The 24,295-nt window shown below is 37.4% G+C and overlaps 8 protein-coding genes across 22 annotated transcripts; 4 read left to right on the top strand and 4 right to left on the bottom strand.

Annotated features, from left to right (window-relative positions):
- Positions 1–1,195: 1,195 nt before the first annotated feature.
- Positions 1,196–2,402, bottom strand: LOC107267122 (BET1 homolog). 4 transcript variants are annotated; one of them, XM_015738400.2, is made up of 4 exons: positions 2,250–2,402; positions 1,936–2,016; positions 1,713–1,876; positions 1,196–1,642 (listed from the first exon to the last, which is right to left on the bottom strand). In XM_015738400.2, the coding sequence occupies exons 2-4, from the start codon at positions 1,961–1,963 to the stop codon at positions 1,487–1,489; spliced, it is 348 nt and encodes a 115-aa protein (XP_015593886.1). In that variant the 5' UTR covers positions 1,964–2,016; positions 2,250–2,402; the 3' UTR covers positions 1,196–1,486. The 4 variants fall into 4 exon arrangements, with proteins under 4 accessions (XP_015593886.1, XP_015593889.1, XP_015593887.1 ...); XM_015738403.1 differs by having other exon boundaries at positions 1,945–2,016; XM_015738401.2 differs by lacking the exon at positions 2,250–2,402 and adding an exon at positions 2,083–2,242.
- A 175-nt stretch (positions 2,403–2,577) lies between these two features.
- Positions 2,578–5,104, bottom strand: LOC107267120 (seipin). Its single transcript, XM_015738398.2, has 5 exons — positions 4,699–5,104; positions 4,484–4,629; positions 4,214–4,416; positions 3,852–4,137; positions 2,578–3,443 (listed from the first exon to the last, which is right to left on the bottom strand). Exons 1-5 carry the CDS (start codon positions 4,920–4,922, stop codon positions 3,268–3,270), a joined length of 1,035 nt encoding a protein of 344 aa, XP_015593884.1. The 5' UTR covers positions 4,923–5,104; the 3' UTR covers positions 2,578–3,267.
- A 136-nt stretch (positions 5,105–5,240) lies between these two features.
- Positions 5,241–7,245, bottom strand: LOC107267118 (retinoblastoma-binding protein 5 homolog). The gene is made up of 6 exons (XM_015738396.2): positions 7,044–7,245; positions 6,946–6,971; positions 6,454–6,855; positions 5,923–6,378; positions 5,449–5,857; positions 5,241–5,385 (listed from the first exon to the last, which is right to left on the bottom strand). Exons 1-6 carry the CDS (start codon positions 7,060–7,062, stop codon positions 5,300–5,302), a joined length of 1,398 nt encoding a protein of 465 aa, XP_015593882.1. The 5' UTR covers positions 7,063–7,245; the 3' UTR covers positions 5,241–5,299.
- LOC107267119 (28S ribosomal protein S29, mitochondrial) lies at positions 7,183–9,108 on the top strand. The gene is made up of 6 exons (XM_015738397.1): positions 7,183–7,375; positions 7,604–7,933; positions 8,025–8,117; positions 8,200–8,336; positions 8,396–8,743; positions 8,824–9,108. The coding sequence occupies exons 1-6, from the start codon at positions 7,360–7,362 to the stop codon at positions 9,058–9,060; spliced, it is 1,161 nt and encodes a 386-aa protein (XP_015593883.1). The 5' UTR covers positions 7,183–7,359; the 3' UTR covers positions 9,061–9,108.
- Positions 9,103–11,572, bottom strand: LOC107267117 (sequestosome-1). Its single transcript, XM_015738395.2, has 3 exons — positions 11,141–11,572; positions 9,715–11,006; positions 9,103–9,628 (listed from the first exon to the last, which is right to left on the bottom strand). The coding sequence occupies exons 1-3, from the start codon at positions 11,319–11,321 to the stop codon at positions 9,404–9,406; spliced, it is 1,698 nt and encodes a 565-aa protein (XP_015593881.1). The 5' UTR covers positions 11,322–11,572; the 3' UTR covers positions 9,103–9,403.
- On the top strand, positions 10,984–16,821 carry LOC107267114 (glutamate receptor 1). Of its 10 annotated transcripts, XM_025084312.1 has the most exons (10): positions 10,984–11,096; positions 13,230–13,472; positions 13,542–14,029; positions 14,127–14,453; positions 14,532–14,691; positions 14,760–14,983; positions 15,050–15,139; positions 15,296–15,456; positions 15,565–15,860; positions 16,620–16,821. In XM_025084312.1, exons 1-9 carry the CDS (start codon positions 11,063–11,065, stop codon positions 15,857–15,859), a joined length of 2,022 nt encoding a protein of 673 aa, XP_024940080.1. In that variant the 5' UTR covers positions 10,984–11,062; the 3' UTR covers position 15,860; positions 16,620–16,821. The 10 variants fall into 10 exon arrangements, with proteins under 10 accessions (XP_024940080.1, XP_024940082.1, XP_024940079.1 ...); XM_025084314.1 differs by lacking the exon at positions 16,620–16,821 and having other exon boundaries at positions 14,760–14,968; positions 15,565–16,465; XM_025084311.1 differs by lacking the exon at positions 16,620–16,821 and having other exon boundaries at positions 15,565–16,465.
- Positions 16,822–16,831: 10 nt separating this feature from the next.
- LOC107267116 (glutamate receptor ionotropic, delta-2) lies at positions 16,832–20,035 on the top strand. Of its 2 annotated transcripts, XM_015738392.2 has the most exons (8): positions 16,832–17,073; positions 17,347–17,840; positions 18,206–18,535; positions 18,615–18,777; positions 18,863–19,071; positions 19,163–19,413; positions 19,512–19,782; positions 19,899–20,035. In XM_015738392.2, the coding sequence occupies exons 1-7, from the start codon at positions 16,863–16,865 to the stop codon at positions 19,750–19,752; spliced, it is 1,899 nt and encodes a 632-aa protein (XP_015593878.1). In that variant the 5' UTR covers positions 16,832–16,862; the 3' UTR covers positions 19,753–19,782; positions 19,899–20,035. The 2 variants fall into 2 exon arrangements, with proteins under 2 accessions (XP_015593878.1, XP_015593879.1); XM_015738393.2 differs by lacking the exon at positions 19,899–20,035 and having other exon boundaries at positions 19,499–19,638.
- A 91-nt stretch (positions 20,036–20,126) lies between these two features.
- LOC107267115 (glutamate receptor ionotropic, kainate 4) lies at positions 20,127–23,830 on the top strand. Of its 2 annotated transcripts, none has more exons than XM_015738390.2 (8): positions 20,127–20,317; positions 20,464–20,960; positions 21,057–21,383; positions 21,502–21,664; positions 21,733–21,941; positions 22,026–22,115; positions 22,192–22,346; positions 22,402–23,830. In XM_015738390.2, exons 1-8 carry the CDS (start codon positions 20,143–20,145, stop codon positions 22,721–22,723), a joined length of 1,938 nt encoding a protein of 645 aa, XP_015593876.1. In that variant the 5' UTR covers positions 20,127–20,142; the 3' UTR covers positions 22,724–23,830. The 2 variants fall into 2 exon arrangements, with proteins under 2 accessions (XP_015593876.1, XP_015593877.1); XM_015738391.2 differs by having other exon boundaries at positions 22,409–22,580.
- Positions 23,831–24,295: the final 465 nt, after the last annotated feature.

The following is a 24,295-nucleotide window of genomic DNA, read 5'->3' as shown; positions in this document are numbered from 1 at the left end:
AAGAAATAAATAAAGAAGAAGAAGAAGGTTGTAAATGGATATAGAAATATAGAAGTGAGAATAAGGTGATAAGAAAGAAATGAATATAGAAATGAAGAAGTGAAGAAGTAGAAATAAAGAAGGAAGAAAGTATAGAAGAAATAAATATAGAAAGAGAAGAAGGTTGGAAAGGTATAAGAGGGGTGATTCCAAGAGACCAGTATAGGAGACCGGCTCGAGGAAGAATGAGCGCTGCGAGTCCGGGCACTGGCTCGAGCGGTCCCCCCCACCATCCGCCTGCTCCGGCTCACTGAGTTCTGCGCGACGAATATGCGCGCACAATATTTTGGGCAACTTTCAGTAATAATAAATATTCTTGGCCAGAATTTCGTATCTCAAAGTGTTAATATTTTACTTTATTGATTTCATTACTTTAATGTTCCAAACACCTAATTTATTAATATTTCAATTTGAATGTAATTTATTTTCAAAATTCTCCAATTTCAATTCAATTTATATGTACTCCGTATATTCTGCGAGATTTTGATTTAGCATCAATTGTATATTTTGTATAAATTTTGAAAGTAAGTCAAGATCCAATAATATTTAGTGGTATCCGGAAAGCTTTTTTCAATGTTTCGAATTTTCAATATTTCTGTGCAACTAGTTCTTGTCTTCTTCTTCTTTCTTCTTTTTTCGTCTTATTCCTTTTTGGTTTTGTGCCCTCAAGTGATGAACCATTTTTCAAAAATTAAGATGCTACACGGGTGTCAAGTTGGAATTGTACTTTCTTATAAATGTCTTAAAAATGTTTCAACAATAGGCTTTTTTAATAGTTCTTGAGAAGGTCTGTAGCTCCCGGTCTCGTTCTAAGAGTTGCTTTGGGAACCAGCGGTGAGTAGCAGAAAACTTCTGCCTGCCACGTTACGCGTTCGTGTTCATCTTTAGCTCGGCTACAACGGGATTCGTATTGTCGACGAAGGCGATGGTCACGGAATCCTACTTCCAGACTCGCCAGTACGATTTAGCGCCATGATTATAGCATCGCCTAAAATCGTAGGGCTGTGTATCTCCCTACTCATCTCTGAGATCAGTAGGGCGTTTGTCAATGAGCTGATTTTTATGGTCCAAGTCTTATTTCGGCGTTGACGCGCCAAAATCGAAAACGTACAAGGCTAGACGTTACACTGCGTGCACAAATATATTGCCAATGAAATACCATTCCAAAATAATCTTTAATTTATATCCTTTGTGATGCACATAAAATGCAATTATTTCCATAGTTGTTATATGTGTCATCTACAAGCCATATTAATGCCTCTATGAAAGCGTTAAGTTTAACCTAACAAGGAATTGCATAAATCTTGTGTAATCTTTGAAGAAATTCCGTTATAATAATTGCAGATCATACACACATCATAATTCACTTGCCTACAAATCTATGCCTCTATAATACGTAAAACAATTTAAAAAGAAGTAATCACGTAAGCTTAGAAAATACTTGAAATTACTTTAACTTCAATACAATCCATAGTATAAAGAAAACAGCTATGGAAAACAAAAGTAAATATAGAATATAATAATTATGACCAGCTTTCGCCATTCGAATCACTCTTGCAACAGATGAAGTTAATGATCCACTGGTTCTCTCAAAATCTTCATCCTAGAAACAATTTTTTAGCAAAGAAACATTTGTGTTATAACTTTCTCTTTGACGAAATAAGAACACCAACCATTCCACGCAACATTTTATCCTGATACTTGACTTCTGTTCCAATATCAATTGAAAGAGATTTTAATGCATGAATTTTATCTTTCAGCTCGTCAGCCATCCTTTCATTTTCCTGGTCCAGGCCATCATGGGAAGTAGTGGGCAATGGCTCGTAACCATAGCCAGCTAAAAGTCAAGGTATAAATTAATAAAATACAAGAATATATAACATCGGTTAGGCTCACCCCTCTCACCAGAATGAGAACGTCGCATTTTTTGTGTAATTTTTTAGATTAAATAGTCCTTGGTGTTAAGTGATGCTCATTCTGTAACATAAATATGATTAACCTACAAATCTACAAACCTCTAATAAACACAATAAATGACATTACAAGTGAGTTGAGTGACAGAGTGCTTCTGGTATTCTTATGAATTATCAAGGAACTTTACACTGAATTAATTCGCTTATACGGACAACTAATCAAGTGTACAACACTCTTTAAATGAATCACAAGTTCTAATTGTTTAAATAGAATTATTTGAAATAATAGCTTCTCACCCAGATGTTGTTGTTAATCCGTGCGGACATAACCATATTGCATGATACGTGACGTGTACTATCGTCTACTACCATCTACTACTTCGAACTACTATGATTACCATTGAAGCATCAACATCATCTTTCTAAACTAGCATGAATTGCATTTATATGTATGTGTTCATTCTTGAATGTTTAAGATTATTTAAACAATAAGAGACATATATTTTAATGCTCTCTTATTACACTTGAAGTATAACTCTTCAGAATCCTAAAACTGGGTTAATATTTCATTTTGTACAGAAACCAAATGATAGTTATTATTATTATATTCAGTAAAGTGGTATAAAAAGTTTAACAAATCAACGTATATTAAAAAAAATAATAAAATATAAAACAGCAGTACATAGTATAATTATAGTTATTATATTTTTATGGAAATTGCATGGCTCTCTAATACAAACTTAAATAAACAATAATACTTTACTAATGAAGAGTATTAAAGTTTTTATCATAAAGTCAAGTAGACTCACTTTGTGGATATAAAATACATGAATTTCGTTTACTTCTATTTGGGTAATGTGCGAAAGGAATGCCGTCGAAGAACAAGAAAGAGAAAAAGATATGTTCAAAAAGTAACTGGGCACTGGTTAAATTTTATCACAGTCTTTCAAATTTTATACTTTGCTAGATCTATAAATAAAATCAGTTAGTGAAATGAACAAAAAAAAACCAAGAAAGAATATTGTAAATATTATATACAAATGGGGGACTCTACTCGATGCACGAGCGAGACCAGTGTCTCCAAAGTAAATAATCTTGGTCAATCGTCTAATACAGATCCGCATTTTAAACGTATTACTTTAAAAACGAACTTCGACTTTCCCAAAATCATCCAGAGGACAATTTTTCTTACTGATATGGTTATTTCAGACTCGGGTCACGCCCTGCCGACGCTTTCCATCTATCTCTTTGGTAGTCATCAACGAAATGAAAAAATGAAATGCTACGACGATATCATCAAACGTCAATTAATATTTCATTTAGCTATTCCAGAACTCGTGGATGTCTCCGAATATAAGCCCGACAACTCCTGGATGTATCCTGATTTTCTTATGATGGGGTCAGTAGAAAGAGTCGACTGGCTCTCATCCTGAGATTTCGGTAACTCTTCCAACATGGATGTATCTTCTAAGGACGACGAATCCGATGACACTTTAATTAACACACATAAGGACAGTTGGTATAAAAAAGATGCCTGGAGCAGTTGATTAAAATTTTGATTATATTAAAACACCATATATTGAAAGACGTAAATTTGTATATATTCATAAATATACTATTTAACAGAGATCGTGCATGATAAAGAACAAAATTAATCTCTTTATCTTTTTCATGCATTCAAAAAAAAAACAAGTTTCTTTGCACGATCAAAATATTATTTTCTACAAATTTAATACTGCTACTAACAATATTTAATCCTTTGGTGTGACTAGATTCCCCAAATGATCAGTATTATAAATAATAAATAGGATAATGACACCACAGTGAATGGTACATGATGTTGTTTTAGCATAAATTTAATATCTTTGTTGTACTGAAGTATAGATCGCACACACTTACGATCACTACTGGATTTGAGATCCTTATCTTCCTCAGGTTCACCTTTCTCATAGCCAAAGTTCTCCTCTGTCAGATCCTCCTCCGTGGCGAAATGCAAGTACGAGAGGATGCATATTAGCGCTATGAAAAACAAGTTGGTGCCAATACCGATGAAGGAAGACAGAACAGGCCAATGAAACATCAAATAACGCAGCCCAGATAAGTGGGCATTTATCATTAGTGTAGCTGAGTAGAATTCCACGTGACGAGATTGAATCTCCACATAGATGACAGTCACTGGATGACTCTAAATCACAGAAAGATGGGAATAATTGATACTTACTTATTTAAGGTGAATTAATTAAACTGGCAATAATACTTACTTGATCCTCCTCAAAATTTCCAAATAATTCCAAGACAATGATTTGTTTCTCTTCACTGGTACCAAATATCATCATAGGAGAGAATGTCAGGGTAGTTAACATGTGCAGAAGTGTACTTTTATAATGTAGCATTGCTGGTCTACAAGCATGCTCTACAAGGACACCATCCCTACTGCGCAACTGTGCACAGACCATAAACATACCTATATTGGATTAATATGTTAGAATTTCAAATAATTCATGTATCTCAGTTATTATCAGTTTATATACCAAGCTCTTTATTGGCTGGTGATTCTGGCATTTCAAGATGCAAGTTCACTTTGTAGGGCTGCCCTACCATTAGTAGCTGTTGTTTCTTTGTCAGTTGAACGTAAGCTGATGGAAAACTGCATATGCCTTTTGTCTCATCGCATGATCTATTGATGCAATACTTTTCGTTAAATCTCTGTACTCTATTGTATATATAAAAGTGTTAGGATACCTACTTGAACTGTAAATGCACTGGCCGCACATAAGACATACTAGGCATGTATGCGTAATAAAAAGCTGTGTAAAGAAATATAGAGACCCAAACCACAAGGATGGCACTCACGAGCAAAATTCCACCACGAAAAACAGCATCTCTTGCTGATTGGACACCCTCACTTGTTTTTTTTTGTACATTAAACCACTTCTCACCTATCCGATGTAATAACCTCCCAAATATCATTGTAATTCCTTTAAATGCTTAATTTTTCAGCAACGGCTAGGAGAGTTTCCTCCTGCTGATCGTGGCCCGGTATATATTGCGCGATAAGATAGCTACTATCGAGTTGTAATAAGCACATTTCAAAAACGATGTACCATGTGTCAAAGTGCAAGCGATGGACATCTTTAGAATACTTTAGAATGATTTTAAATCCTTCACATACTCCTATAAGAGAAAATGATGGCAGCACTTTCTTCTCTTTGTTTATACTTGCTCATTTTTTTTCTATCGTCAAATATATCTGATTATTATTATTAAACATAGAAACAAGGTAGATTCTTCTCATAATTCAATTTTACGATTTATTTTGATAAATTGTACAAATGTATAGAATTGTATTATTTTCCTTTCCGGTGTTCCAATCTCGGCCTTCCTTTCTTTGCTGCGGGTTTATCCTTGCCCTTGCTCAGTAATGGATGTGTTTCTGTTGAGAAGAACATTTTTTTAACTTCGTAGTTCCAATAGGAATTCTTTAGATCGTCTTTACCATCTATAGGTGCACCCTGGAGGTTGATATCATGTGATCTGTGCTTTTTCAACGGTGGTTCATGCAGTGCCGTCTGATTATCTTCAGTTTCTTCTACATCAGGAGATATTGGAAGAAATTGCAATGAACCAATATCCTCGGTTTCCTCGTCAGAACTACAGAAAGCGGCCACCCTATCGATAGAGGCCACATCTACTTCTATTTCTTCATCCTGAGCTTCCTCACCTTGCACAACAGACTTGTCTTCGTCACTTATGTCAAATTCACTCTCTCGTTCCTCATACTCCACGTTTTCGTCAAGTTCCTTGAAGTCGGGTGCAAAGGCTGACCAGTTTTCTACCTGATTTTGTGCCCAGATAGACACGACTCCTGATGAGATGGAAGCTATAATAGGTCGCACTGGATGCCACTACCGAAACATTAGTTTTTCATACGATTTCTTATGTAATACTCATTAACAATAAATAATCTTACCACCACATCCAATAGTAACTCCCCTTTGGTACCGTGTAATATCTTTACTAAGTTTCCTATACTTTTCTCCCACACATATAAGGCGTGTTGTCTGGCTGAACCAGCACAAACATACTCGCCATCCCCTGAGAAACAGCATTTTTTCCACATGGTCTTGTTTACAAGGTCCTGAAGTTTCTGTATAGGTTCCGGTTCACCGTCTTTACCGCATGCTAGGATTTCCGTACTGTCGTATACGCGAATTACTCTGTCGGAAGTATTCACCAAGAAACAGGATCCTCGCCGTGCGAACTCGATGCTCTTAACCGCTGTGTTGCTCGCTGTACCCTGAGATATTTTGTAAGATGCTTTAACTGTCAAAGTCTCTGCATCAAGAACTAAGATTCTGCCACGTGCGTTTCCAGTGAATACATAATCACCACGTCTATCAAAGGAAGCTACAATGTTCAGATCACTCTATGAAAGATGAAAATAATTAGATTAATAGTTTCTTGTGAAAATTAGTAGGATTGAATATTTAATGCAACATACATCTTCGTCTAAAGGTATGACTCTGTGCGTTCCTTCTACATCCACCATAACAGCCGCATGCCTCATTGGACATACCAAGAACTTATTTAAGTTCCTAGGATGGAATTGTACTTTGAGTATAGGAGATGGAAACCGATATTTCTGATCGCATTCTCCAGACAGTACATCCCAGATACAAACATTGTTGTCAGTCGATGCACTGAGTAACTTATGCCCATTTCTAGACCAACTTATCGAACACACAGGATGAACATGAGCACTGATTATTTTTGCTATACCTCTTGTCAGGAAGTCCCAAATAACAATTCTCCCATCATTGCAGCCTACAGCTAATAGCGTTCCTCTCTTATTGAAAGCACAGGTTACAGCAAGAGATATACAATCCAAAGTGCCATCAAATTCCTATAAGAAACAATTAAGAAAATAGCACCAAAGTTTAATTGGTAAACAGCAACAATGTAAAATAATATTTAAAGTAATACGTAAACATACCTCTGGATAATTTTGTCCAAAGGATTCTGTTGTAAATGAAAAGTAATGCATGTAAAATATAGTCCTCTACAATACCCAAGAATATATTTAATGCTTACCCAACAGTTCCAAATTCATGTTAAATAAATGCGCGAAGAAATGTTAAGTTTCAGATATTTTACGCAGGTAACAGGTGTAGGTGTAACTAGGTTGCGATAGTGTTGGGGCCAAATCAGGCCAGTTAAAGCGTACCATTTTGGTGCATCTTAGCTAATGGCTAATGTGTCACACTGATCCCACTCTTGCTTTACCATACCGCACAACATGGCTACCCCCTGCAAATAATATAACCAAATTTTTGGAATTTAACAAGATTGATAATCGTATTAAAGAATAACTGTTATACGGCATACTCTATTTAATAAATAATTAATAATGGTCTTTTATACTCGTGAGTATTTAACACTTTATTATGCTTTCATTCAGCATAGTTCACTTATAAGTTTTATTTTCTTAATAATAAGGTGTGTTGTGTTTTATTGTTACTTTTTAATTCGCTAACAGGCACTTCTAATTATATTATTGAGATATATTTAGATTATGTATAATTTTGTAGTGTGTGGGTCTCAATGCTTGGATTATATTGTTAAATTTCAATGTAATTTTATTCCACTTATAGAATCTCTGCTACGGCGAATAACATCAGGACATGTTAGAATGTTTGGAACTGCTTTGGAAGCCATAAAGGTCCCTGAGGAACCTCCACAAACATTTAGGACAATTGAGAATAATCCTGCAAATCATACTATAGATCACATGAATAGATTTTATACAATTGCTCCTGAAATTCAAAAACAATTGTTCCAACATGGTGGATTGACAAAGTTTTTTCAAAAGCAGGTGAAAACCTTCGCAGAATGCTCAATTTTAATAAGGCAACCAGCTATTGAAATTATATCTTACATAAGACAAAGTGATTATTCTAAACCACCAAATAAATATGTATTATGTATCCTTTTTATATAATTTTTTAATTAATTGTTTGTACTGTTGACTATGATTGTTTTTTTTAATATGAAGATCCTTAAACAATCAATTAGATGGAGAATTTGGTGTTGGAAAATCAACCACTCTCGTACATCTTATTCATTATGCATTTGCCACTAGGAAAATTCTTATTCATGTTCCATGGGGTACGGGTAAAAAAAAATTAAAAAACTAGTAATGTGTTCTTAATGAGTGATAGATTAACTCAACGAATCTTCTTTTATGCAGCTCAAAATTGGTTTTCTCGCCCGAGGGAGACAGCAAATTCCATAGTGCATGAAGGCAATATAGACTTACCAATAGATGCAGCAGCTTGGCTAGTTCATTTCAAAAATCAGAATCATTATCTTCTTTCAGAATTGGACGTAAGTACGATTAAATGAAACTACGATAATTCTACTCCATTAAATCAATTAATGTCTAGTTAAGGGTGACCAAGGATTATGCATGGAGCCATCGAGAAACAACCTCCAATGGGACGCCTTTGCTCGAAATGATAAATTTTGGAATAAATCGCATTAAATTTGCTTCTGAAATTATAAACGTTTTAATAAACGAACTCAAAGAAGCGAGTAGAGATGGCAAGTGTAGCACAATGGTAGCCATTGATGGATACAATGCCTTCTTCTCTGAGTATAGTGCCATTCGTGACGATAATAAAAAAGTTGTCCCACCTTCAAGGGTTTCCTTGACGCACGCTTTTCTAAATATTACGAAAAGCGACTGGTGCAACGGCATCATTGTTGTAGCTGTTGATATTCTAGCAACAAAGGTCAGAATAAGAAAATGTATTTCTAGCAATAGAAATTGAGAGCAGGGCGTACTCAATACATCCTTCTGTTGAAATTCTAGGATAGACGAGAGTCCTATCTACCACGATTTTTACTGAATAAAGAAGGCTTCGAGCATATGGATCCGTTCCTCCCAGTACACGTGAAGAATTATACGACCGACGAATTCGAGATCATCGCAGAATATTACAAGAATCGCAAATGGATACGTGATATTTCGAAGCAGGGTCTAAGGGAACTCCAACTTCTTTCTCAGAATAATCCATACAAATTCATGGAATACTGTACGCCATTGTAGGATACATAAATAAAACAAATATATATATATATATAGTAAACATTTCAACCACGGTTATTATTAATGTTATATGCTTTACTTTAAAGAGTAAATAAGAATACAAGTTTTGTTCCAAACACCATAGCACTATCCTATTCTAGTGACATTTGTCATGATGCCCTATATAATTGAGATATCAATATTTTTTTGGGGGGTTTTTCTTGATTAAATACAATAATTTTGATTTTTTATAAGAACAGTGGAATGTATATATGTAGTATATTCTATTGTTCGTAAGAGATATATAAAGTCTTGATTATGCTGAACCTGTTTTTGTTCTGCTCTGGTAAAGGATGTTACAAGTTTAACGTAACACCGGCTGCAGTACGTCCAGTACCTTGCTGATATCGCCATTCTTAGCTACAAGTAAATCGGTAAGCCATCCGTTTTCGTTTTTGAATCCCATCTGTACCATCGCTTCTACGGAAGCCTGAATCTTTGGATCAGAATGATATGTCACTCTATTTGGAAGCTGAGGATATATTGGCTTTTGAACCACAGGATTATCTTGCTGGTATTCGGTAGGAACCTGAAAGATTTTCAAGAATATCATTAAATTATTCTGCTATTTCAATGAGTATAATTTTGTAAATTTGAAATATTTTTTCGAAGTACCTGCTTAGGTATAGCTCCATTATTGTGCGAAGCCCCAGGAGTGGACGCTACTGTAGCAGGATAGAACGGAATTGTTACTGGACTTGAAGTTGGTGCTGTTACTGGAGTTGAAGTTGGTGCTGTTACTGGAGTTGAAATTGGTGCTGTTATTGGAGTTGGTACTGGTATTGTTGTTGAAGCTGAGGCTGAGGCTGAGGCTGGTACTGGTATATTATGCACAGGAATAAGATGAGGTGTATTTGTAGAAAACGGTACATTCGACATTTGTCCGTTTGATGCATTTATTGGTTCTGGAGCTGGAAAATTAACAGCAGGAACTGCTGGAGTGGCTACAGGAGGATATCCATCAAGATTATTCAGTACTGTCCAGCCTTCATTTTCTAAACTTGGTTTCTCAGCAACAATTTCAGAATGTGTGGGTGGTATTGGTGATGGCTTGGCTGCAGGAGACTCCCTCTCTGGACTTTCTTGCAGCTTCCTTCCCTCGCCTGGAAACTTTGGAATATTTTCCCCAGGAACTTGCTGTGCTTGTGGTGTTTTTTCATCTTGATTTGACGCTGGTGATGCGACTGGAACGTCGTCATTCCTGACTTGAACATTCACGTCAATGCCAAAAGGATCCAGTATTTGGGATATGTTGTCACCCAAATTTTTTAAAAACTCGTTGTGCAGATCTAGTGGCTTCTTATCATCCTCAGGTTTTTTGCCTTCATTGAACTTAGATTTTTGAGATGCTTTTTCTGATTTTTCAAATAGTGAGCAATGTCCATCTTCAGGAAGATTGGTCCAATCATTTAAATATGTCAGCAGAGTCTCCATCCAGGAAGGAGTTTCAGGATCATGATGATGTGATCTTGAATGTCTGTTGCTTCGGTATGGACATTTTTTCTGGGCCTCTTCCTTAGCTTCACAAGCTGCAGCCTTTTTGGCAAATCTATTCATAAGATGAGCAAAGCGTCGGTTATACTGAGATTTCCACTGCATAGGAATTGCAATACGAATCATGCAATGCTCCTGGTGCAAGCCCTTAGCTTCACAAGATGCACAGAGATCATAATCTGGACACTGAATACAATTATATCGAAAGCCTCTGATCCCTTTATCGCAACCATCACAGATTATTCCAGGATGACTTTGACCAGAATTACACTGTGGCATCTGATTTCTAGGAGGCACTACAGGAGTATCGGAGTGAGGCGTCACGTAAAATTTAAACGCTTTGGCCTGATCATTTCCCATAGCTATATTCAGTTCCTCGTCACTAGAGACAACGATATTATCGTTGTCATCATCTAGAAAAGTTGCATCAGAAAAATCATTATTGTGGAATTTTAAACGTAAAAAGACGATGACCAATAAGAAAATTGTTACTACGCAGTACGGTAATACAGTGTTATCAGTACGACTAACAAAGAATTTCGCTTACCTTTCCAATAGACAGAAAAATGTCTTCCACGTAGACTTGAAAAAATTGTCTGCAGCTTTTCGCGAAAGTATAGGAAACTCTCGGAAACGTCCTTGTCAATCCCAAATCGTCTCACTTCCTTAATCGTATGACGATCGTCGTCGTTGGTCAAATAAACTTTAAAGCTGACGCTTGAAGTCATCTTTGAGCTCGTTATAAGAAGACAAATTGCGTAAAGAAAAAAGTCGTATTCTCAAAAGTGGCTACTATTCAAGTTTATAGAGTTGCCCTCTCTTGTAAAATATTCACTAATGACAATTATCACTGTCAATCCGTATCACATACAACTTCGATGCTAAAATGCCAAGTAATGCGAAGACAAGCGCTTACACGGCGCTTTTATACTATACTAGGGCAATAATGGCCGCTCGGCATGACTACGCATGTCGACGGTGGAGCCATGATTGCGTATGAATCGGTTCATCCGGCCACGCCATACAAACTGCTTTAGAATTTTCATCATTTTTTTCCTTTCATGAGTAAATGTCACTCTTTGGAGAGGCGTCAGTATACTTCCAAATTTTCATATAACTGATCAATTCAATAACTTCAGAGTCGTCAACGTGGTGAAAGATGCTTGACGTATATCTGTAAAAATCAAAAGACAAGCTTGAGACAAGACAAATGCCGGGCATCGCCGGACATTTTGAATGAGATGTCAAAATCGTCGGGTTCACGTGACCCACTCTGCACTTGAATCGTGAGTCATCTCACTTTAGGACATTAAACACAGTCTTTACGTATGTACATAAATACTGAGTAATGCTGATCTAAAATGTGTGTAGGCTTCGTGAAAATGTTGAACATAATGAAAATAACACCATTGCATTCTTATCATTACGAATATACCATCGCAATGTGGATGTATGTACAAGTTCGGTGCACAAGGTAATTCGTAACCTGTGCTATAACATAAGACTGCTAAGTTAAATTGCTCGATGCAAAAATTCCATGATCCATTACGATTTCACTTTTGCTATTAATATAATTCCTCTGTTAATATCTAACGCTCCTGTATCGCGACAAAAGATTTCAGAACATTTGAGTGTTTGTCGACTTATGCTGGGTTACATCAGCCCCACCGGTTACACAGCAAAATTGAACACATTCAATGCGAACATCGAGCATAATGCATTTGAATTACTCAGAGATTCATGATAACATTCTTCTAGAAAATTCATCAACTTTCTATAGATTATCATGGCGTATGATCTTATCTTGCGCGTACACAGGTGTATATATGAATGCCAATGGACAGGCGCAGCCACGCGGTATAACTGTTGTAATCTCAAATATGCTGCATATGCACATAGCTATACATAGATGCCGGGAAACTCAATACTACGTCATTTTGATGCACAGTCAAGGGAAAACATATTACATGATCGATTTTTCAGCCTCGTGACATAACACCTTCTATAGCAAATGATTGTTCACCCGCATATTATATTCAGTTTACACAATATCTACTGAACATAATTTATGGAAATTGGTAAATACAACTAAAGTAATATTTAACGAATATTCCCCTAATGAATTCGTTGTGAAGGTGTATCTTAATATAATTACAAAAATAAGGATATATTGATAGGTGTCAATTACTCAAACAATTATAAATTTCCTACTATTACTTGATTTCTATTTCAATTCAAGCTTCTCGTCTACAATACCTCATTATCCTAAGTAATTCATGAAATAGTCGAAGAGAGAAGCAGTATTTTATGTATTATTATTATGTGCCTTCGTGTGACCAGAAAATATATTTTTGTATTTATTAGCGTCCGAACAGCATTTGACCGATTTATATAAATCGCTATTGGCTATGTGCGTACTCACGCAGATTCGATATCTGAGCATTTATTAGTGTACACGTGCATTCTATCAGCTGCACTACCAATTTTTCCGGACGATTCGTTTGCATGTGTACTAAAAAGCATGCCTAGATAATGGATCTATATGCATACGCACATAGCGAATAATGACGGCGGCCGCTCTGCTATAATAGCGTTTCGAATTCTCAGTCATGCAACGACTAGCGTTCTGAATTTAGTTATAGAAAAGCTGCTGCAAGCTAGAAGAAGTGTAAACGAACGAGCGAAGGAAGGTATTAGAGAAACAGTCATGCGAATTGCCTCGATATTCCTCTTATTTGCTACGAGTTGCGCCAATCTAGAGGAATGTCTATCCGAAGACGCAAATTACACACTTACAAAATACACTTCCTTGATATATCAGGTTCACAATTATTACCGTACTTCCGGTGCGTTTATCTTATACGGCAGGTCATTTAATGGTGAGTTACGATAACGATCAATCAAAAAGGACCGATAGTTCAGATAGAAGAGTTCATTTTTCCTTTCAGCATTTGAATATCTCGACACATTAAATGCCCTCTGGAAGGACCTATCCTCTGAGGGCGTATTGGCTGCGTCCATGGACTTTACTTTTCTTGGAAAGAAAATTCATTATCTTTATAGGAGTACATCGAGACCCTTATTCGTCGTATACATAAGACACAGTCGAAATCTAATGGAGTTTGTCCATCTGTCAAGCACCATACACATGTCTTACGCTGTGTGGCTCATCATTTTTTCAAGCAATATCGATGGCAACTTGTGCCCGGACATCAGCAAGTCAGGATATTCATTTGCTCTGCCTTTGGACGTTGAAACTCTCGTGCTCTGCGAGGACGAACAAATTATTTGGGAATGGTACTACGACGATGGACGAATTACTTTGACGACCTTAGCTAGCTGGAGTCATGGAGTCTTTGAAATGAGAGCCAATACAAGCTTTTACATGAGAAGATCAAATTTGAATGGAAAGCAGCTGCAAGCTACACTCGTGAACGTAAATGCATCATTGAATCGTCATATAATTACAATTATTGTCTTATAGAACTTAATATTTTACTTATTGTGCGATGCGCGTAACGATTAAATTTCAGATGAATCTGGTTGGCCATGTTCCCGGCACTCATATTGACAAGAAAATCATCCCAATGCTAATGAATGAGCTTCAAAGTATCATGAACGTTGCTTTGAAGCTGCCTAATAACGAATCGCACTTTGGGAACGTTGATCGTGCAACTGGAAACTGGACGGGAGCCATCGCGCAACTGATCCACGGAGACAGTGAAATGGGCTTTGGCGAGTTTACCATGACGACAGACCGCTTAGAAGTCATCGATTTTTCATTGCCATTTTCATTGTCAAAGTCGAAGCTTTATATCAAAGAACCGGATAAAACTGTACCGTGGACAGGACACTTCCAGGTGACTCAACAGCGATTTAGCAAATACCGATTCAGTTACCAATTTCATGACCGTCGATCGTTGCGTATCTTTTAACAGGCATTCAGCTTTGGAATTTGGATAACCATTCTCGGTATAGTTCTTGTTGTTCCAATCCTACTTACTCTTATCAAATTCAAAAACGGTACGAGCTTCTTATATCTGCTCGCCGAGAATTATCTTTACGTTTGGGGAATCTACTGTCAGCAAGGATTGTCTGGTAGCTATTTGCCTTTCATTCGCACTTTTCTTACTAGCGGATAACTCGAACGTTTGTCTTATCACCAGAATTTCCAACGAATACAACGGTGAGGCTCGTACTCTTCTCTGTATTTCTATCGGCCACCATTGTGTCGGCTGCTTACTCAGGATCATTAACAAGTTATCTGGCTGCGTCCGGGGTGGTTTTGCCCTTCACCACGATGCAAGGCTTCATCGAGGATGGTTCTTATAAAATGATAGTGTTTCAGGCCAGTGCAGATTACGATTTGTTCGTGGTGCGTGAGAAGGAAGTAAGATTGTGCCTTGCTGTTCCTAATGACTTGTTAATTGCATTTATTTTCTTGGAAACTTTGTAGACATCGAAAAACACTATGGCGAGAAAGATGCGGTCCTTACTGAAACCGGCACACAAGCTACCAACGACCGTGACGCAAGGATTTCAAGAGGTAAATCAAGGATATAGTTTTATTCGTGTGAACTCAGGTGAACCGTGTGTATAGAATTGGCATCTTCTATCAATACTGCGGTATTAGTAACAACAAATCAAAATTTTCATCCGATTTTCTCGAAGGTAATATGCTTATTAAAATTTGTCACTGCAGGTCTGCAACGAGAAGGTGGCCTTCTTCGTAGAGGATGCAATTGTCGATACCATCAATATCTATTTACCTTGTAAAGTTGTCGGCATCGACAGCGGTTTCGAGAGTAGTACTGGTTTAATATTAAGAAAAAATAGTATGTACACCCGCCTGCTGAACTTCCAGTAAGCAAGAATATTTTACCTTTCAATAATATATTGTATTAATCCCGATCACAGTTTATAGTAATTTGTTTCTCTGTAATTTCATTTTTCTGTTCTCTGCTGGTGCAGTATACAGCGTCTCTTGGAAAATGGACTACTGAACCGAATGAGAAAACGCATTTCAACAGTGTCCAAGCAAGGCAGGAATATTTTACCGGAGGTGGAACTCTGGGGCATCGCTCTCATCCTGGCATTGATTACTGGCGGTATGCTCCTGTCTTCGATCATTCTGATTTTTGAGATTGTGATCCACAATCATCAGAATGGTCATATACGGAGGAAGCATTCCAGAGACTTGTTATTTTTGAAAATGCAAAAACGTCATGCCAAAATGAATAGTGAAGGAGCAAAATCGACATTGTAAGGTCCGCAGAATTTATAAATAGCATAGATAATTTTCGTTAGCGTCCATATGCGTTAACTATATAAATATACGTATACATTCGTGCATAAATTGTTTCATTAATATTTAATGAACATTCTTTTTTTAATTGTTTTCTTATACAGATGACTATAATTATCGTTTTATTTACAAATACGTACTACGTTTTCGTTAAATTATCTGTCAATAATTTGAATAAACTTAATCAAGGAAAATAAAGTTGATATGAATTGTTAAAGTTCATTTAAATTTATTAGTGTCTCTAAGATCTCATATCACCTTTTTGACAAATATGAAATTGGGTCTATTCAGCAGTTCAAAAGTATAATGAAGCTTGACCAACGGCTCAACGAGTTTAAACTAAAGTTTTTCAATAGTTTCTGCGAAGTATTTTGTTCAAGGGTAGGAAAAGTATAATAGTTCGGAGAAAGTGAGAAAGACTGCGGTGGTAAAGATCTTATCACGGAAGAAAGCTCCACGTCCCGTCGATAATACTGAATAATTGATATTCAGGCATGCAGAGAACGTAGTGAGCATTAAGAGCGCGAACGATATGTGTCGGAGACACGCGAGGAACTTTATCGTAATTGCAGTAAGAACCGAAAATATGTGTACATATATACATATGTATGCACGATTTCGCATCATTATCCAAAATATATATATTTATTCATAATCTATAATATATATATCTATATATATGAAAATATTATAGATACACGTGAAACACTCTCTATTGCAGGTTTGTGGAATCAATTATTTGTGACACGACAATCAAATGGAAATGATAGATTGATTATTCCTACTGCAGCTGTAGAATCAGTGAGGAAAAGTCGTGGGTGTTGACGCGTGATTGATGACACATTGATCAGGACGTTTGGACTGTCACAGGACTCAAGATCCTCATCTACCATTTCCTTTATTGCTTCATGTTCCACGGTGCTATTGGAATTGGCCAGAAAATTCACATTAACAGGATGGAATTATGAGAATTTGCCGATTCACGCAGTCAAGTGCTGTAGATCATCTGCAGAGGATGATGGAGCGCCTAACACTTTTCAGCTTTCTTTTCATATCTTTGACAATTAATAACGCTAACATTGTAAGCTCCGCTCGACAGGAAAACTTGGAATTAATATTGGACATCATTGCTGTTATTCAGAGTCACAACATCTTCTTGTTCAACGGGGTTAATGGTTCGTATTCGTTGCAGTCTTATAGATTCTTTAAATGGACTCCTCACAGAATGCCCATGAATGGCCAATTATTCTGCGATTGCTCAGGCACATTTTCCGCTTTTATGCTATTTTGCATTCAAATTGCCCCTGAAAACTTTATGAATAGCAGGAATCTTTCGCAAGTTCCTTGACATTTAATTAAATTTAACGTTTAATGATTGTAAAAACTTTAACAATTCAGTGCAAATAGCAACAATTATGCTAAGTGATTTGTTATTCTTCTCTTTTTAGGTACAAACAATTGGAATACTTTACAATGGATGTTTCGCCAGTGCTCGAAAAGAGGTCTGGCAACTGCAGTTTTGACGATTCCGAAGTTACCCGAGGTGATGCAATTCCACTATACCGATTTCCAGAGACCAGTGTTTGTTATATTTCTTAGCTCCATACTGGACGAGCTGGAGTTGGCACGTGCAACGAAGGTTGTAAACGTTGCTTTTCCAATTTGGTTGTTGCTCTGTGAGAATGACTCTCGTCTGTGCGACCCACAATTCCACGGGTCCAACTTGCCAAATCCTTTGGGCCTGACATTCAACACAGAAATGTTGATGACAACTCCAAATGACGGAATAATCTTTGAAGTGTATGGACTCGAGGATAAAGCCATAACACGTAAATGGGCTACGTGGGATCTGGGGAATGGACTGTCACAATTACATTACAATAGCATATATGACCGTCGGAACAATTTACGAGGGACAACATTGGTTGTAACAATAGTGAACGTAAGTTTGGAAAACGGTTTAAAATGTAGCAGAGTCTTTTCTTTACGCGACCTTAATTTTTGTATCTTCTGTCGCAAAAATATTGATATCGTGCGTGCGATTCCATGAAACCGAAAGTCCAAATATTATTATTTCGTTACTTTTGTGAAGATTATAATCAGATAGATAAGTATACTGTTTTATCTTCATCAAAAACTTGATTTCTCCTGCAAGTTTCAATCCAATCAGATCGGTAGCTTTTTGTCAATGATTATTGCAGAAAATAATTCCACGTGTCTCATATGATTGTATCAAAAAATCAAAAAAATACATTCAAACGTTATTAAAAACTTATTATAAATAAATATATTTGTTTAATAATAAAGGATCTGCCGTTTGTTGGATACAAGGATGGACAGTTGGAGGGTTATTTTGGTGAATTGATGAACGAGTTGAGCCACGAGTTAAACTTTCGCATGCGTGTCTATTTGGCGACAGATAATGCCTATGGAACGTGGGATCCTGAAACTGACAATTGGTCAGGTATGATCGGTTACCTAGTGAACGGCTGGGCCGAAATTGGAGTTGGTGGGTTCACCATCACCACTACCAGGATGAAGGACGTGGACTTTAGCAGAGGCGTGTTATCCTCGATGGACCGTTTATTTCTTAAAATATCGAATAGAGCGACCATACACTGGACGGCGTATTTGAGAGTATGGAAATCTTAGTTAATCGAACATCCCATTTTCGTGATTAATTGCTGAAGCTATCGATTAAAATTTTCTTTTTAAGATCTTTATACTAGAGGGCTGGAATTGCATAGGAACGATAACGTTACTGGCCTGTGCATTCTTGACGCTGTCCCGCTTAAGCAGAGTTAAATCCTCCTTCTTCAATTCCCTGCTGAAAAACTATCTACGTGTTCTCAGAATATATTGCCTTCAGGGAAGCTTAGGTATATGTATGATAACTCTCGCACTTTCACGTAGAATCTGTAAACTTATCAACATCATTGTCGTCTTTTCATATTCTTGCGTCAGATCTTCCTCGAGAATTGTCCAACCGAATCGCCTACTTTGTTATATTTCTCTCGGCCTGGGTGTTTAATGCGGTATATTCAGCGTTTCTAATCAGCATCATAGCCCTGCCTGAATATAATATACCATTTTCTGATATGAATCAATTTATCAACGACAATTCATATAAATTGACAGTGGTAGCTAAATCCGCCGAATACGATCTCTTTGCGGTAAGTTCTTCAATGTAATTTGCTAATGTACTAACAGGTATCTTATTGTTAACGAACTCGCTAACGGTCCTCACCGACTATTGCCAAACAGATCTCCATGAATCAAACGTCCCGCCATATGTGGACTAAGATGGAGGAGGACGCATTATTACCGACGAGTCTCAAGGAAGCGATTCAGAAGGTTTGTAACCAGAAGATTGGATTCTATGTAACGGATGCTCTCAATAGCATTTTGGGCGACGATATCCCCTGTCACATTGCCAGTTTGGAAAGTGGTCACAAGAATTCACTTGCGTTTGGCATATCGCAAAACAGTCCTTACAAAGGACTTATAAATTATCAGTAAGCTGTTCCAAAGAGAAAGAAATTATATTAATAATTGCTAAATATTATTTAAAGGCTCCAAGAGATCAATATTGTTATGAAGGTCTCTCTTTCAGGCTCCAGAAATTAGAGGACAGGGGAATCCTGAATCGACTTAAAATACGTTATACAATGAAAACAGAGCCCTTTATTGGAAGCTTTAAGGGAGTCACCATTCAAAATATTGTACCTCTATTAACAATACTGGCGTCAGGAATACTGCTCTCTTTGTTTATATTAATAATAGAGAATGTGACTTACCGCAAAGAATCCAACTTACCAAGGAAAAACCATTTTTTAGATCGCACCTTACGTTAATGTCAAGAGAATAATTACACATCTCACATGGTAAGATTTTTTTTTCGATAATTCGTTTAAAAATTAATCTTAAATGAACGCTCTTATCAGAAAGTCGATTATATATTTATAACTATAATAACCGGAGCGACTGATCCTTATTTCAGTTTTCACGCGTATTTCATGCGGCTATTCACATCACATCGATAAGCACCACCGACATACGTCTGTCTACCGATTGGCATACATTAATCTTTCCTGCTACACATGCACAGCTGGTAGTCATAGCAAAACGACAGCAGGGCTTACTGCTCAACGACTTCGTGCCGGTTAATGTTATTCTAGAAGAACAGTGCTCAGAGGAAACAGACTGGTTATGTTCGCGATACTATAAACCCCTCAGACACCGCAATGACATCGGTTATAGCGAACATACTTGTAATATTGACATTGCATAGCTTTTCATCAAGAAACTTCATTGACGCAGAGGCACCAGCACGTATTGAGAATTACTTTCGTATTACCAAGAATGTGCTGGAGTATTACAGCAGTTCCTGTATAATCATTTTACATAATGGCTTCGAGGGTAATAAATTAACCAAACTGATCCACAAATCTTGATACAAGATGCTAGATAAATCGTGGCCGATTCCGTTATTCTTCTTTCTCTCTGCCTAGAAATTTCATTGTGCAACAGCGTTTCGCTTTATTAAATTTTCGACTTTCTTTCAGAAAAATCTTCAGTCAGCCTTGCTCACAGTCTCTCCCGTTTGTTCTCCGAATCTATGTTTCTTACGTCTACGATGAGTCTATTAGAAGAAAACAATAACAAAATACAAAAACAATGGAAAGCTTGCAATACCCGTCCTGTTCAACTGGTTCTGCTGGGAAGCAGCGAATCTGTTACGAATTTCGCAAGACACGTCCGTATCAGCAACATCGACTATCCTGTCTGGCTTATCCTGGCTACCGAAGAAGCCCGCATCCTCGTTAATGGACTCAGAAAGAATCCTGACAGCAATATTCTGGGACTAACCGAAGTGACGGAGATGCTTCACCTTTCCTTTAGCGAAAGGATGGTCTACGAGTGGCATCTTCAGGGCAACAAGACCAGAGCCGACGAGTTAGCATCTTGGAAGTCCGACGAAAATCTAGTCTTCCAAGTGAAACAAGATATCCGTTTAAGACGCAACAGTTTGTATGGAAAGACACTGAAAGTCGGAGGGCACGTGAGTGACATTCGCTATCGAAATCAATAGAGTGTTTTTTCTTTGACTTAAGAAGAGATTGCTAAAGTTAACGTTAGATTCTTGTATTATTTTTAGCAATCGCAATACGGTACAATGCAACTTGGCACCATCGACGACTTTTCCGCCGAAATAATGTACGAATTGAGCAAGGCTGTCAAATTCAACATACAATACGTGATGGAGAATGCAGAAGCTTACGGCAGCTGGGATTACAGAACGAAAAGATGGTCAGGCGTAATGCATATGTTGACGACCAAGCAAATAGACGTGGCAGGAATCGTGCTCCGTATGACAACCGAGCGCGCTCGTGACGTTGACTTCGCAATACCGATCTTGTCGTCCGTCGATAGGCTTTACATTAAACGACCGGAGGAGCCCTTACGCTGGACAGAAAGTTTTCAGGTGTGTGTACGCATAACATGTAAATTAGATAATTTATTAGGAAACTAGAAATACACAAGTCTCTCGCCACCACCATTCACTTTGTTTCTTTAGTTATTGCATCGTTTCTATTGCATAGGCGCTCAGTCCAGGCATATGGGCTACTATAGGCATGTTGGTTTTGACAACACCGATCCTCTTGACAATAATATCATTGGTCAAGAAAGAGGAGGTCGCGGGACACCTGATAATACAGGATTACCTTCAAGTTTTGGGAATTTATTGTCAGCAAGGATTGACTCGTAAGTTTGCTTTTAATAAATATTTCGTATGCACTGTTTGATTGGGATTATCAGCGATTTGCCTATAGATTTTCCAAAGGATTTTTCATCTAAATTGGCCTACTTCTCTATCTTCGTATCATCCTTAATCACTTACTCTGCCTACTCTGGTACACTTGTGAGTAATTTGGCAGTATCGAATGACGAATTGCCGTTTAGCAGTCTCGAGGAATTCGCAGCACAAAGTACTTACAGATTCATATTTCAGTACGAGGGCGCTATTCGCGACATGTTTGTAGTAAGTATTTAAAGCGTGTAAATTTAGTAACGTTTACCAAATACTTGTTTAATTGCGTACGAAGTAATGTAACGCCCCTTACAGTCCTCTACTGATCCTGTACTCAGAAAACTGTATTTGATGTCGGACAAGCGCGAGAATCTGCCGAGAAATCTTGAAGAGGCTTTTACGCAGGTATAATTGATGTTGCTTAAATAAAAGAATAATTGCCAATCGATAGTAAGTATTACACTCTGTTAATCCAATTAAGGTTTGTAATGGTAATGCGGGATTCTACGTGGAAAGCATATCGCTGATAAAAATGAAGTTATCCTGTAAAATAGCGAGTTTGAATACTGGTCGTCCAAGCAGCATAGGAATAGCACTGCCAAAGCACAGTCCTTACAAAGAATTAATAAATCGCAAGTACGTAGTGTCGTGACTGCGAGTCAAAGTGTTTTATTGTAATCTGACGAATTAGCTTGCAGAAATTTCGCGAAAACGGGATAATCCATCGATTGATTACAAAATACTTCGTGAATGACGATTCCAATGAAAGCGTGAGGACTGAGACAGGATTTTGGAGCATAGCCCTGGCCTTGGTACTTTTCGGCAGTGGCATGATTCTGAGCTGCGTCATCCTGCTGACCGAGGTAATAATATTTCACTGGAGGACCTGCGGGTGCTGTTCGAGGCTGTCGACGGAGAAAAGTGACGATAATCATTTTACAAGAAGTTCCTTCAATCAGAGCAGAAAATCAACGAGCGGCCTGCGAATAACGAGGAGGGAATTCTTTACTTAACCAATTTATTCGAATTGCACCTTGTTCATCAATGTTATTGCAACTTCAGTTTTTTCATTATCAATTTTAACCGGAACACAAAGTCTTGCGATTTATTATAATTGCTGCTAGAATCAATGAATATACCATAAATATAGATATACATATAAAAATACAGAAAGCAATTTGTGCTTCAATGCGATGAATAATTGAGCGGCTATACCAATCTAAAGGGTTTATTTTATTTATAAGGTTAATCGTTGGCACCTCTTGTGGGCCTGTATGCCTGTAGCCATGTATTCAGTACTCCGCATTTGACTCGTATCAAAAAAACAAATGGATTTCGGTAAATAACATTTAACTGGCCTATCATTTATCACGTGCCAGAGTCATGAAATGTTCATCATATAAAAAGAGTGCCACGTGCGCGTGACTTTAACGCGAAGTTGGATTATTTATTTATAAAGGTCCGTGAGAATAAATGAACGCAGAGATAAATGTTTAACGTTTAAGGCCAAAATGTCGCGATTTATTGACGGAAACGTCGGCCTTTTGAATTTTTTAAAAAGCACCACGCTCTACGCCAGCAACCCTCACAGTTTTCTCTCAATCTATATTCCTAATCTAAGGGGGCTAAGATTCTCTTTAGATTTCGTCCTTTACTGTTTATACATTTTTCAAGAGACGAAATACATGCTTTTTTGCTATTAGCCGACACGTGTTTAGCAGTTGAAACATATTCGTTCTTTTACCTTGCAGATTACAAATAGTTATTAAAGCGATACAATAATAATAGTGGATTGTCATATTAGCTTTTTTTCCTTTTTTTCTATACGGTAGATTATTGTCAATATAATTTGGTAGCAGCATATAATTAAGAGGAACCTGAGTGGTCGATGATTTCCTTGTAATACTTAATGACTCGATTGACCCACACGTTCTTCAGGAGAATTCGTAGACCCGAGGCACGTATTAGGCAGCGCACAGTGCCTACGCGCGCCAACGACCTACGCTATCACCTCTTTCGGCCCACGTTGTGATAAAAGAACAATTTTGTTATTTTCAATTTTGTAGATCGAGCTCTGATAGAGAAGAGAAATGTTCTTCTTATTATTATTACAAGTTGATAATCACCAAAGTTTCCATTACAATTGCAAATACGAATCGAATGGAATTTCTATGATATATTTTGCACTTCATATACATATATATGTATATATGTACACACACATACAGAGGCAAACTCAATTGTTTGGATGCTCTTACGATTGATTCTCTTGCCGAAGTGGAAACTGTCCCTAGAGCGGCTAAAGCTAACTGTATCCTACTGACGGATATGGCGAAGCACGTGCTTCATTTCCGGGATCGGACAGGAAGCCGGTCCTTCAGACCATTAAAAAAACCCACCAGCGTACACGCGTTCAATCTCTTAGCCAGGTGGTGCAATGGTCAGGGCCGGTGAGCACGATCGTAGATCTCGCATCCAGAGAACAAGCAAGATTACTTTGAGCTAATGAGCCGAGATAAGATGTATTGAAATCATTGGAATTTCAAGAGTGATTATGACACCGCGATCTGGGCACGTCCTGCCCT

This window comes from Cephus cinctus, unplaced genomic scaffold (assembly GCF_000341935.2).
Source record: "Cephus cinctus unplaced genomic scaffold, Ccin1 Ccin1_scaffold0342, whole genome shotgun sequence".
NCBI classification, from domain to species: Eukaryota; Metazoa; Arthropoda; class Insecta; order Hymenoptera; family Cephidae; genus Cephus; species Cephus cinctus.
Note: the sequence above shows the minus strand (reverse complement) of the source record. Positions and strands in the feature narration are given on the sequence as shown.

Bases quoted from the DNA above. Each gene is read 5' to 3' on its own strand.
- LOC107267118 (XM_015738396.2), bottom strand. The intron at 6,379-6,453 runs GTATGTTGCATT...CATCTTTCATAG, and splicing joins TCATACCTTTAGACGAAGAT to AGTGATCTGAACATTGTAGC. The intron at 5,386-5,448 runs GTAAAGACGATC...TCTTCTCAACAG, and splicing joins CCAGGGTGCACCTATAGATG to AAACACATCCATTACTGAGC.
- LOC107267115 (XM_015738390.2), top strand. From the start codon at position 20,143: ATGACATCGGTTATAGCGAACATACTTGTAATATTGACATTGCATAGC. The intron at 20,318-20,463 runs GTAATAAATTAA...ACTTTCTTTCAG, and splicing joins TTTACATAATGGCTTCGAGG to AAAAATCTTCAGTCAGCCTT. The intron at 21,384-21,501 runs GTGTGTGTACGC...TCTATTGCATAG, and splicing joins GCTGGACAGAAAGTTTTCAG to GCGCTCAGTCCAGGCATATG.
- LOC107267119 (XM_015738397.1), top strand. The intron at 7,934-8,024 runs GTATCCTTTTTA...ACAATCAATTAG, and splicing joins ACCAAATAAATATGTATTAT to ATGGAGAATTTGGTGTTGGA. The intron at 8,118-8,199 runs GTACGGGTAAAA...TCTTTTATGCAG, and splicing joins TCTTATTCATGTTCCATGGG to CTCAAAATTGGTTTTCTCGC.
- LOC107267120 (XM_015738398.2), bottom strand. From the start codon at position 4,922: ATGATATTTGGGAGGTTATTACATCGGATAGGTGAGAAGTGGTTTAAT. The intron at 4,630-4,698 runs GTAGGTATCCTA...TTGCATCAATAG, and splicing joins CCAGTGCATTTACAGTTCAA to ATCATGCGATGAGACAAAAG. The intron at 3,444-3,851 runs GTAAGTGTGTGC...TGTTAATTAAAG, and splicing joins TCTCAAATCCAGTAGTGATC to TGTCATCGGATTCGTCGTCC.
- LOC107267114 (XM_025084312.1), top strand. From the start codon at position 11,063: ATGACCAATAAGAAAATTGTTACTACGCAGTACG. The intron at 13,473-13,541 runs GTGAGTTACGAT...TTTTCCTTTCAG, and splicing joins ATACGGCAGGTCATTTAATG to CATTTGAATATCTCGACACA. The intron at 14,984-15,049 runs GTAAGATTGTGC...GAAACTTTGTAG, and splicing joins TCGTGGTGCGTGAGAAGGAA to ACATCGAAAAACACTATGGC.
- LOC107267122 (XM_015738400.2), bottom strand. From the start codon at position 1,963: ATGCGACGTTCTCATTCTGGTGAGAGGG. The intron at 1,877-1,935 runs GTGAGCCTAACC...CTTGACTTTTAG, and splicing joins TTCTCATTCTGGTGAGAGGG to CTGGCTATGGTTACGAGCCA. The intron at 1,643-1,712 runs GTTGGTGTTCTT...AATTGTTTCTAG, and splicing joins ATAAAATGTTGCGTGGAATG to GATGAAGATTTTGAGAGAAC.
- LOC107267117 (XM_015738395.2), bottom strand. From the start codon at position 11,321: ATGACTTCAAGCGTCAGCTTTAAAGTTTATTTGACCAACGACGACGAT. The intron at 11,007-11,140 runs GTAAGCGAAATT...CAACTTTTCTAG, and splicing joins TTTTTCTGTCTATTGGAAAG to ATGATGACAACGATAATATC. The intron at 9,629-9,714 runs GTACTTCGAAAA...AAAATCTTTCAG, and splicing joins ATGGAGCTATACCTAAGCAG to GTTCCTACCGAATACCAGCA.
- LOC107267116 (XM_015738392.2), top strand. From the start codon at position 16,863: ATGAGAATTTGCCGATTCACGCAGTCAAGTGCTGTAGATCATCTGCAG. The intron at 17,074-17,346 runs GTTCGTATTCGT...TTCTCTTTTTAG, and splicing joins CTTGTTCAACGGGGTTAATG to GTACAAACAATTGGAATACT. The intron at 18,536-18,614 runs GTATGGAAATCT...TTTCTTTTTAAG, and splicing joins ACTGGACGGCGTATTTGAGA to ATCTTTATACTAGAGGGCTG.